Source organism: Thalassophryne amazonica, chromosome 7 (assembly GCF_902500255.1).
Source record: "Thalassophryne amazonica chromosome 7, fThaAma1.1, whole genome shotgun sequence".
Taxonomy (NCBI): Eukaryota; Metazoa; Chordata; class Actinopteri; order Batrachoidiformes; family Batrachoididae; genus Thalassophryne; species Thalassophryne amazonica.
The window spans coordinates 93,604,422-93,617,068 of record NC_047109.1 but is presented as its reverse complement, the minus strand read 5'-3'; the positions used below and the strand labels follow the sequence as shown (position 1 = coordinate 93,617,068).

At 44.1% G+C, this 12,647-nt stretch overlaps 1 protein-coding gene across 2 annotated transcripts in view; it reads left to right on the top strand.

Moving 5' to 3' along the window:
* Positions 1 to 576: 576 nt before the first annotated feature.
* The window catches only part of LOC117514564 (phospholipase A2 inhibitor and Ly6/PLAUR domain-containing protein-like), a 73,978-nt gene continuing 61,907 nt past the window's right edge, over positions 577 to 12,647 (top strand). Inside the window, exons 1-5 of one of the 2 annotated variants that reach the window (XM_034175089.1) lie at positions 629 to 850; positions 4,428 to 4,529; positions 4,619 to 4,765; positions 5,201 to 5,311; positions 5,392 to 5,959. In XM_034175089.1, coding sequence (XP_034030980.1) covers positions 805 to 850; positions 4,428 to 4,529; positions 4,619 to 4,765; positions 5,201 to 5,311; positions 5,392 to 5,594 — 609 coding nt within the window. In that variant the 5' untranslated portion in view covers positions 629 to 804 and the 3' untranslated portion in view covers positions 5,595 to 5,959. Of the gene's footprint in view, positions 851 to 4,427; positions 4,530 to 4,618; positions 4,766 to 5,200; positions 5,312 to 5,391; positions 5,960 to 12,647 lie in introns of those variants that run through there. The other variant, XM_034175088.1, reaches the window with a different exon arrangement.

The following is a 12,647-nucleotide window of genomic DNA, read 5'->3' as shown; positions in this document are numbered from 1 at the left end:
AAATAAATATTCTGTTAACATGCATGATGATATTGGTAAGTTGAGCAGAGTAGAAAAAGATCCAATATAGAACCAATATTTTTGGATAATCTGTTGAAAGGGAAGGGAGAAAAAAGAGGTAGCAGGGTTTTCCATATCTGCTATTGTCAGAAAATTGTTACGAGCCATGTCCACATCAGACCTCCTGAAGGGAATGCGAACTTAATGCTCCTCTGGTCGGTTTATGTGTTATTTCATTGTGTCTTTGAGTTCTGTGTTTCCCCTCCTCTGCACTCGAGTGCCCATTTAGTTTGTGTTTGTTGCTTGGATTTGTCCTTCATCACATTTCACATTTAAACAACCAAACTGGAATTGATTGACACTGAGTAAATAACATTTTCAATTAATTATGGGTCTTCCCTGTGCACTAACAGCATTTCCTGTATATTCCTTTTGTGAATTGTTCTGTAATTTGTGTCTGTAACATGGCCCAAGCAGAGAGTCACCCCTTTGAGTCTGGTCTGCTTGAGGTTTCTTCCTCAGAGGGAGTTTTTTCTTACCACTGCTGCTCTGGGGGTTAGTAAGGTTAGACCTTACTTGTGTGAAGCGCCTTGAGGCAACTCTGTTGTGATTTGGCACTATATAAATGGAAATAAATTGAAATTGAATTCCTTAAAATCCAGACTCTGCTGTTCAAATAAAGTGGCAATATTTGACCTGACATACTTTGACGTTTGCACAGAGGAGGAGGAGGAGTGGCTCAAGATCCTACTTATAGTGGCCTCTCTTCAAACAGAAAAATCAGTTGCATCCTGCCGTCACAACATGTTTTTCCTTACGTTCATCCTTGTCACCGTGCTGCTCCCAAAAGGCAAGTTTCTCTTTCGTTTGCTTTGACTTTATGAAATTCTACTGAATTTACATTTATTTATTGCCTTTGCTAACAGTTACCAAGGTGGAGCAGATCATTTTATGTGTCATACCAAATAAAACAGTGGTGTGAGTTATCAGGGCACGTGAAGAAAACTGATAGTTGTTAGTTGACTTTTATGAATGAACAATGAATTGTTTTTAAAATGAGTGCAGTGCCCGTAGGAAGTTTGTATTCCTATAGAAAACTGGGAGCTTAAGTAGGTTTTTCATGGACGGTCGTATGAGGCTGTGTTTGAAGGTGGGATGTACAAAGAGGTGAACTAACTCTTACATAGTTTAACAGACAAAGTGTACGATAGTTAAGACATAGTTGACATTGGGATACAAAGAGACACACAAATACAGTTATTTTAAGAAAAAGATTGTGTCATGATTCACCCCTAGGGGAGGGGAAGGTCTAGTGGTTAAGGTGTTGGGCTTGAGACCAGAAGATCCTGGGTTCAAATCCCCGCCTGACTGGAAAATCACTAAGGGCCCTTGGGCAAGGTCGTTAATCCCCTATTGCTCCTGGTGTGTAGTGAGTGCCTTGTATGGCAACACCCTGACATCAGAGTGAATGTGAGGCATAATTGTAAAGCGCTTTGAGCGTCTGGTGCAGATGGAAAAGCGCTATATAAATGCAGTCCAATTACCATTTACACACAAATACAGTTATTTTAAGAAAAGATTGTGTCATGATTCACCACTGCTCAGTTCTCGACTGTTAAGTTTTTTCTGTCAGTCTGTCTTTATTGAATTCTTTTTGTCTGCTTTTTTGATTATCTGTTTATTTTGCTTTTGTCACAGCTTGTTGTTTTCTGTTCATCACACTTCAGTCACATGTTGAGTTCCATAGTTGTTTAAGTTTAGTTTTGATCCAGTGTTTTTGATTGTGTTATTTCATGATTGCTTGTGTTACTAGTTTGATTTGTTGGGTTTACTACGTTAGTCTTCGGTTATATTATTTGTGTCAGTTCTGTTCGAGTTTCAACCTTTGATTTTCTTGTTGCCTTCTTTTCTGTTTATTGTCTAGTATTTATCTTTTCTTGTTGAGATTCCATGCATTCCTTGTTTTTTAGTTCTTCTCAGTCTTGATATTTTAGTATTGTTAGTTGATGGTTATTAGTCACGTCCATGCTGTCACTGCACTGCCTTGTCAACACTCCTCATCTCTGTTCTCATGTATTCATGCTCAGTTTCATTTGTATCACTGTCTCCCTCTGATCACTGCACTTCCTCATCTCTGTTGGCCACACCCCATTTTGTCTGTCATCTCCTTGCCCACTTGTCACTGCACTCTCTTGCCTCACACAGTGTCTCTCATCTTTGTTTCTCTCCGCCCTCCTCCTGCCAGCTCACCACACCTGTTTCACATAACTGCCTAAATACCTCTGTGTACTAATTTACAATGTTAATGAAAATAAAGGCTTCAAAATAAAGCTTTTGAAAATTAATCCCCCAAATTTTCATAATAAAGAATGCACATCATCGTGCTATGCGTAAGCCATATCCAAAAGCTGAGGCCGATCTGACAAACATTCAGAGAGCTATGCGAGCCACATACACACAGACGTTTATTGCTTTATAGATTGTCTATTCAGTTGCCCAAAATCTATAATGTTCCAGTGATTAAAGCAGAAGAAGAAGAAGAGGGAGTTCTCGTTGAGAAACTGCAAGCAGTCAAAAATTGGATTTTAAAAAAAATAATTGTTTAAAAAACATCACCGTTTGTAGTGATGTTTTGATTATTTCACCTTTGGTTGTTTTCCTTTCACTGACTCAAAAACACTTACGACCTTTTTGTTTGTTTATTAAAAATTCACATCAACTGACAACTGCTGTTGACACCAAACTACCTGAACACCCATGTTGGCAACCATGTTTACAGTAAAGTTGTACCCCGTCACATATAGCCAGAATCATGAAAACTGCAGTCGGAGTTATGAATTGGCGCACATCCGAAACGTGTCGGATTTCAGTTCCAAAATGTTCTTACAGCCATCTGCGGAAGTCCACACAGTTGGTCAAAATCGGCCGGTGGCCCCGAGTGTGACGCACATGTTCATAATTCTCTGGGCGCCATTGAGGTGGGACACCTATCCGACAGCGATCCATGTGTAACCTGACGATCATCTGACCGTAATTTACATATTCTGAAGGCGGCATAAACAGGATCTAAGCGAACTGATTGCGTTGATTGAGCTCTGAGATCGATCAGTCACAGCTAAGCCTGCCAACATGCTGTGCTAAATATGTCTACCTCCACTGGACCCCGGCCAGAGAGGGCGAAGGAAACATTGTTATGTAATAACACGTAAGTGGCACTGTGCTCACATCAGAGGCATGGCGCAGTGCCGCAACGCAGCTGAACAGGATGTCACTGCTATAACGCACGTGTTATTACACGTTCACCTCCTACGTCTGTAGCAGGTATGATGCGGAAATGTTTGCCCAGCACATGAAGACATAAACAAACATGGAACTCACCTCCGGTACCTTGTGTTCCACAGCACAGCGCAGACAGCTGGTCAAGTCTCTTTCACCCGGCTGTGCTGTGTGCTGGCAACGTCGATCAGATGACAAAAGCATAATCCACCTCTGTTATAATTAAATCCCATGTGAAGTGCCGTCCCACAACGATAATCCAACTACAGTTGTGTTATGATGCGTATCAAGTGGCAACAAAATCAAAATGCCAACAAAAAAGAGTTTAAAAAAAGATAAAAGAGAAAGTCCACTGGCTGCAGCCTGAAAGTTGCACACGTGGGAAGTTGGTGCACTGCCAGCACAGCTGAGCAGCAGTTATGGAGTCCAGCCGGACAAATAAAATCCAGCAATGCAAGTATATACTGATCAAACACCGAAAGGGTTTTTTTCACCAGACTGAACGCAGGTGATCACTGGCAGCTGTGACCCTTTTTGTCTGGCCGGATGGACAGCTCCTGTGCACATGCGCATGCAGAGTGGCTTGTACATGTACACGCAGCTAAGTGAACATTTCGGCCACACACTCGCACACTGCTTTGATCACCTGTTCTACACACGCAGCTCATTCAGTCATTGTGAACACACGCGCTCAGCTGAGTGGACACACACTCATCACTCAGATTGCCTGTTCTACACACGTACACGTGCACACTCCGTCATGTGAGACACACACTGATGAGAGGTCAGTTTAGTGCTGGGAATGTGAGGACAAGCGAAGAATTGATTGCGTGGGTCAGTGAGTAGGTGAGTGAGTGAGAGCTCCAATGTCGGTGCCGTCTGACAGCAGTCTGTGTCATCTGACTGTTGTCTGAAATATGTTTGTGCTGCATCGTGCAGGTGTGCATGAGGCAGTGCGTTCGGATCACGGCTGGCCACGCCTCTTTTCTTCCCGACTGCGTCGGATAATGGCAATATTTGGCGTGTCGGAATGGTTCCTCCACATTCTTGCTATGTGTGACGGGGGTTTAATGTTGATATTGCTACTAAATCAAATGTATTTTTTTTTTCTTAATTTTTTTTTTGTTTTTTTTACTCTTGTGTCATATCAGCCTCCAGCCTGACATGTTGTATTGATGAAGGCTCAAGCTGCACAAGCACACAATGTTCTGCATCAGAACTTTGTGGTGCAACAAGAATAACTTCATATGAAGGTATGGATGAAGTCTGCATCTAGTTATGACTGTGATCATTACTCACAGAAAAACAAGGCTGCTCTGTGCTGACTTGTTTCATGTTGCAGGCGGTACACAAATGACAGACCTCACAATAAGAAGTTGTGCTGTGGCCGAGAATTGTGTTTCAGCATTGATCAACTTTGGAGTCACTAAGACTGTCATCAACACCGTGTGCTGCTCAGCTGACAACTGCAACAACCAAAGTGTTCCTGGTAACCTCATGTGCTTATGTGCTTCTTTGTACTACACACAGTATGTGGTAAAACTACAAAACCGTTGTGTGTGTGTGTGTGTGTGTGTGTGTGTGTGTGTGTGTGTGTGTGTGTGTGTGTGTGTGTGTGTGTGTGTGTGTGTGTGTGTGTGTGTGTGTGTGTGTGTGTGTGTGTGTGTGTGTGTGTGTGTGTCAAATACCAACAGGAGATCAGGAAAATTATTTCAGGACAAGTTCAATATTTTGTGAATAGATTGTTGGTTTCTTATATTCTATTTGTTGAACTCTCATTTTTAACTGAAGATGATGAATTTGGGTGATAAGAGGAAGTGGAAAAAGAACTGTACTTTTTAAAAGGAGGAACTGAGTGTAGAAAAATACTCAGCACATGTTAATCCTTGTTATTCGGATGAAAATCATAGATTTTATTTTACAGAACCTCCAAGCAGAAATCCAAATGGGAAAAAGTGCTTCACCTGTGATGGACGTAGCTGCAACACAATTATGAACTGTGAGGGGACTGAGGACCACTGCATTTCAACAACAGGTATCAGATCAACAGCCCCGCTCACAGCAAACATCAGTTCATGTTCCTGACAAGGAGTTTTGTTTCTTTCATTCTTTCAGTGTCGGTGGACGAACAGAAGGTACAGTTAAAGGGCTGTGCCTCCAAGTTGGTGTGTTCAGACATCGTGAATTCACAGTTAGCTGCAGTCATCGAAGGCAAAATTAACTGCTGTCAGGGAAACTTGTGCAACGGTGCCAGCAGAACGAGCGCTGCCATCCTCATGCTGGTGACCCCGCTGCTCTCTTTGATCATGTTTGCTTAAATGATGGGGACGGTCACATTAGTCCACACCATCTTCAGTAATAAGAGTATGAAACGTATCAGTGCTACTGTGACTGCTTTCTGCCAGAGGTTGGATCATCTCTCTCATATATGCAGCAAGAACAGCTGCCTCATATGATGTAAAAGATTGATACCAGTCATTTCTATATTTCAAATCTCTTTCTGTATTACAGATCAAATTTTGTTTTCTTTTTTTATTTTCAACATTTAATCTCAGTTCAAAATGCAAATTTCTTTGTTTTGTGCCATGATGTGTGTGGAATAAAAAGAATATAGAAAGTTGTTTCAGCTTCTGTAGCTTTTCTGATTGTTGCTCAGTTGTGCAGAATAAAATCTTCATATTCATCACAGCGCTTTTATTTGACTTAGTTAGTGGTTATAACCTCTGCTGAGGTGGTTAATTGATCATCTGGATCTAAGCGCAATTATAATTATCGATCCACCAAACATTAAGCCTAAATCTTAAATCAAATCAAATCAACTTTATTTAAAAAGCACTTGAAAAAAACAGCTGCAGCTGAAACAAAGTGCTGTACACAAGGGGACATATAAAAGGCAACAAACCACAAAGTACAAATAAAAACAAGCCCCCCCCCCAAAAAAACTAAAACAAGTAAAAACAGTTAAAACAGCCAAAACAGACCGAGAGTCTCATTCTGGGTTAAAGGCCAGTACATGAAAGTGGGTTTTAAGATTACAGAAAATTACAGAAGATTACAGAAATTACAGAATTACAGAAACAGAAAATGAAGAGGCCTGCCTGATGTGGAGCGGTAACTCGTTCCACATCTTTGGAGCCACAACAGAAAAAGCTCGGTCCCCTCTGAGCGTACACTTGCACCTCGGCACCTCCAGGAGGGGCTGATCAGCTGACCGGAGGTGGCGAGCAGGAGCGTAAAGATGAAGCAGCTCAGAGAGGTAGGGCGGGGCAAGGCCATTTAAAGATTTAAAAACAAATAAAAGAATCTTAAAATGAATTCTAAAATGCACAGGCAGCTAGTGGAGGGAGGCCAGGATAGGTGTAATGTGCTCCCTCTTATGTGCACCAGTTAGCAGATGGGTGGCAGCATTCTGAACTAGCTGGAGACGTGCAAGGGAGGACTGGCTAATTCCATAATAAAGTGCATTACAGTAATCCAGCCGGGAGGTAATAAAAGCATGGATTGCTGTTTCAAAGTGCTGATGTGCAAGAAAAGGCTTAACCTTAGCAAGCTGCCTTAAGTGAAAGAAACTCGATCTGACTACTGCACTGATTTGGTGGTCCAGTTTAAAATCGTTGTCCATCTTAAAACCCAAGTTTGTGACAGTAGATTTCGAAAAGGCTGACAAAGGCCCCAGATCGACAGGTGACGAAGAACAGGAGCTCCTAGGGCCAAAAACAATCACCTCCGTTTTCTTTTCATTAAAATTAAGAAAATTCAATGACATCCAGGCTTTAACATCCTCAAGACAGGACAAAAGGGGCTGAAGAGAAGAGGCATAATTTTTCTTTAGGGGGACATATACAAGTAGCTTACTGTCATTAGCATAGCAGTGGAAGCTGATGCCATGCTTTCTGAGAATAGACCCCAGGGGAAGCAAATACAGGGAGAAGAGTAGGGGTCCAAGAATTGAACCCTGTGGGACCACATATAAAAGTGGAGCGGAGGAGGACTCACAAACCAAGAGGCCAATGCACATAGTCCCACCAGTTAAGTAGGACCTGAACCAGTCCAGGACACTACCACCGATGCCCACAAGCTGCTGCAAACAACTTATCAGTGTGTTGCGGTCAATTGTATCAAAAGCAGCAGTCAGGTCAAGCAGGACAAGAATGACATGGTTGCCGCTATCATTTGCCATTAAAATGTCATTAAAAACCTTTAAAAGGGCAGTTTCTGTGCTATGCAACATTTTAAAACCAGACTGAAAAACCTCTGAAATGTTCTGTTCATCAAGGTAAGTTAAAAGTTGTGCATAGACAATTTTCTCCAGGATCTTGGAGACAAATGGCAACTTGGAGATAGGCCTAAAGTTTGACAGTTCAGTGTTGTCGAGGCCAGGCTTCTTCAACAAAGGCTGAACGACTGCGTGTTTAAAACTAACAGGGACAACACCGGAGGATAGGCTGCTGTTTATAATGGTCAGAACAGACTGCCCTAAGGTAGGAAAAAGTTCTTTAAAAAAGCGGGGGGGACATATCACGAGGGGAACCCGATGGTTTCAAATGAGCTACCACATCCTCGAACTGTGACAAAGTCGCAGGTTCAAATCTGTTAAAAACCGCAGGTCAGGGAGGAGAGACAGAGGGGTCAAAGTTGGCTGGAGAAATGAGAGCTCTTGCAGAAGCAACCTTGTCAATAAAAAAAATGTAGAAAACTGTTACATAAGTCAGTGGATGTTTCCAGACAAACAGGCATTGGTACATTTGGGACAGAAAAGGACCTTAAATCTAGCAAATCAAATGAAAATCTTGTGTGATTTCAGTATCTTGGGAGAGTTTTTATATTTCTATCTTGTTAAATAAGGCGCCAGAGGCCAAAATTTCATGCTTTTCCTCAATAGCTTTTTCAAATATCATCCTATTTCTGGGGAAATTGCTTGATTTTAATCTGGGGACATATCCTCACCTTGCACAAGCTTTGTCTTTGGGGAAACATCCCAACATCAGGGTTAAATAAGGTGCCAGAGGCCAAAATTTCATGTTTTTCCTCAATAGCTTTTTCAAATATCATCCTATTTCTGGGGAAATTGCTTCATTTTAATCTGGGCACATATCCTCACCTTGCACAAGCTTTCTTTTTGGGGAAAAAAAAAATCCCAACATCAGGGTTAAATAGGGCCCCAAATGCCAAAATTTCATGTTTTTCCAAAAAAGTGTTTCAACTATCATCCTATTTCTGGGGAAATTGCTTTAATTTAGTCTGGGAACATATCCTGACCTTGCACAAGCTTTCTTTTTGGGGAAAAATCCAAAAATCAGGGTTAAATAAGGTGCCAGAGGCCAAAATTTCATGTTTTTCCTCAATAACCTTTTCAAATATCATCCTATTTCTGGAGAAATTACTTCATTTTAATCTGGGGACATATCCGCACCTTGCACGAGCTTTTTTGGGGTGGAAAAATCTCAACATCAGGGTTAAATAAGGTGCCAGAGGCCCAAATGAAATATTTTACATTTTTTCATCGAACTTTTATTTAAAAATATATACACAAAGGCACAAAGTTATTACAAAAATACATTTTCCAGCAATAACATGGGTTGTGCATCCTCAGATGTTTTTATACACATATATACATTCACACATTTAATTTTTATATCTCAGAAAACTATTGCAGCACAAACAAAACATTTAACTGCACAAATCAACACCAACAAAGCACTAAAAAAGTAGACTCATCTCGTTAATTTTGGAGCAAGCTGGGGGGATAATGACCTCTGAATTACCTAAAAAAAATCTTTAATATCTCAAAAACCATATCAACAGGAACAAAGCACTAAAAAGCAGACCAGTTTGGTTCATTTTGGAGCAAGCTGGGGGATGGTGACCTCTGAATGACCTAAAACATAATCTTTAATATCTCCCAAACCATAGCAGAACAAATGAAAATTTTAACAGCACAAATCTGCACAAACAAAGCATGAACTACTCAGTGTGTTTGCTTGGATTTCTTTTATGTGGGTGGGGGGTGGTGGTGGGGTCAGCTTCATTGAGTGCCAAAAAAGCTGGTGTCAAACAACATAAGTTGAGACTTGTACAAAATATCATTAACAACACCGTACTCAGAACAAATATCCACTAGCCTTTGAACGCCCTTAACACAAGGAGCAAAAACAACAAGATCGTCAGCATACATTAAGTGATTTAGAATTATATATCTACAACAACAGCCAGCTGGAATTGTGGTAACACAAATACTCAAATTGTTCATATTGAATAACAAAAGTGAGAGGATTCTAACATATTTATTCTAATATTATTAATTTACAACATTTAACACATTTTGTCCCAATGCATGAAACAAAGTTTTTTTTTATTAATAAGTTTTACCTTGCCTTATAGGCTCTAGAGACATCCTAACTGATTTAGTTAAATTGTAAGTATATTTGGAGTGAAATCAAATTTCAAAATAGCAAGTCACACTCTTGAATCACAGGTAGGTGGCGCATTCTCTAAAGAAATACTCTGAAACAACGTCAGTAGAATAATTAGCGTGCAGCCTGAAAGTGCAGCCGTAAACGTGCAGCCTCTGGCTCTGCAGACACATACTACTGGTTGCCAGACAGACCTCCTTCCCCTCCTCCACCCCTACCTTCCCCCCCACCTGCTCTCTACTCTTTACGGCAGACCAGATCAGGAGTCAGCTGAAGAGACTAAAGAGCAAAAAGGCAGTGGGCCCAGACGAAGGTTCAAGCTTGGCTGACGTAAAAACATATGAATCAAATCCATATAGTTTTTGAAAAAAATAAAAAGGACCGTTACTTTATGGACAGACCTTGTATACAGACGGTTGCCCAGTTCCAGATCACCTTTTTTAAAGTTCCGCTATACGGAGCCATAATGCAACTGAATGTCCTTTATTGTGTATTGTTGTATTGGGCATTTGGATGTTATTTAGCTGAAAAAGTCTGGGTGGAGTAGCACTTCTACTTAAAGTGTGAAGCCACATTATGTGTGGTGTAAACATTTGCCAGAAATGGATCACTTTTGCCAGTTCCGGATCACGACACTCTGTGTCACTTTGGGGTCATTCCTGGCATCTGGCTGGAGCCCTTCTAATGCAGAATGATACACACTGTGCCCGAGAATGTGTTTTGAACACAAAATGATAGAAATTATACTTATTAAATGATAATTTACTTAGTTTCCAAAGGTGCCGTATACGTTTTTACGAGCAAAAAATGAAGTGTGGAGGTGAGATTTCTGTTGGGAAAGTGTAAGTACACGGACCCACAACAGGGGGCGCAAATGAACGGACAATGGAATAGGTCAAATAACAACACTTTACTGTTGTGAATGTGCACAACAAACACTACAGATTACAATAATGGAAAAAAGTCAATTCACAAAGGTGTCGTGTGGGCAGGCTCGAAGATAGGAGACGCCTCTCCAAAGTAGAACCGGAACCACACGATTTCCTCCGCCACCAGACCCCGGGAATACTGGAGCCGGCAAGTCCCGAACTCCCAGGTGGCCACTGCCTCCGCGTGTCGGACCTGGTACTGCTGGCGAGGAACAAAGAACAATTAAAGGAGGGCGCGTTTGCACCCAGGAATCCGAACGGTAGGAAAACTACCTCCACCTGTCGTTGGAAAAATACTCCTTAGAACAATGCACAAAATCCAAAAAGGATACAATTCGTCAGCTGAGCTACGTTACCTTCTAGGTAGAAACGATATCTCGGCGAAGAGGTGGAGATGTCGTCCTGCTGATATACTCCTGCCGATCAGATGATTGGTAACAGCTGTGCAGGTAATGCGGGACAGCTGTCACTCTGGCTGCTCCTGTAAGGCGGCTGCGCCCTCTGGTGCCTGGAGCCCGCACTCCAGACAGGGCACCCTCTGGTGGTGGGCCAGCAGTACCTCCTCTTCTGGCGGCCCACACAACAGGACCCCCCCCTCAACGGGCGCCTCCTGGCGCCCGACCAGGCTTGTCCGGGTGGCGGCGGTAGAAATCGGCCAGGAGGGCCGGGTCCAGGATGAAGCTCCTCTTCACCCAGGAGCGTTCTTCAGGTCCGTACCCCTCCCAGTCCACCAAATACTGGAAGCCCCGGCCCATCCTACGGACATCTAAGAGCCGGCTCACAGTCCAAGCCGGCTCGCCATCGATGATCCGGGCAGGAGGTGGTGCCGGACCGGGAGTACAGAGGGGTGAGGTGTGATGGGGCTTGATCCGGGACACGTGGAAAACGGGATGGATCCGCAGTGAGGCCGGAAGCTGAAGCCTCACTGCGGCTGGGTGGGCCTGGACCGAGGGCACACCGACCTCTCCCTCAACCACCGGAAACAAAGGAGGTTGGTACCCCAGACATCCCTCGAAAGGGGAGAGGCCAGTGGCTGAAGACACCTGGCTGTTATGGGCATACTCGATCCAGGCCAGATGGGTACTCCAGGCCGCCGGGTGCGCGGCTGTCACGCAACGCAGGGCCTGCTCCATCTCCTGATTGGCCCGTTCTGCTTGCCCGTTGGTCTGGGGATGATACCCGGATGAGAGACTCACCGTGGCCCCCAGTTCCCGGCAGAAGCTCCTCCAGACGTGCGAGGAGAACTGGGGACCGCGATCGGAGACGATGTCTGTTGGGATCCCATGCAGCCGGACGACGTGGTGAACCAGGAGGTCCGCTGTCTCCTGGGCCGTCGGGAGCTTCGGGAGGGCCACGAAGTGGGCCGCCTTGGAGAATCGGTCCACTATCGTGAGGATGGTGGTGTTGCCCTGGGACGGCGGGAGGCCCGTGACAAAATCCAGGCCGATGTGGGACCAGGGGCGATGGGGCACGGGCAGCGGCTGGAGCAGTCCCGAAGCCCTGCGATGGTCAGCCTTGCCCCTGGCGCAGGTGGTGCAGGCCTGGATATAGTCCCGGACGTCGGCCTCTAGGGACGCCCACCAGAAGCGCTGCCGGACAACTGCCACGGTTCTTTGCACCCCTGGATGACAGGAGAGCTTAGAGCCATGACAGAAGTCCAAGACTACAGCCCTAGCTTCTGGTGGGACGTAGAGTCTGTTCTTCGGCCCAGTTCCGGGGTCCGGGCTTCGTGCCAGGGCCTCCGGGACGGTTCTCTCTACGTCCCAGGTGAGGGTGGCCACGATAGTGGACTCCGGGATGATGGGTTCCGGTGGATCCGACAACTCCGTTTTGACTTCATCTTCATGTACCCGGGACAAGGCATCCGATTTCTGGTTCTTGGTCCCGGGACGGTAGGTGATCCGGAAGTCAAAACGGCCGAAGAACAGTGACCAGCGGGCTTGCCTGGGGTTCAGCCGCTTGGCGGTCCTGATATACTCCAGGTTCCGGTGGTCAGTGAAAACCGTGAATGGCACAGACGTTCCCTCCA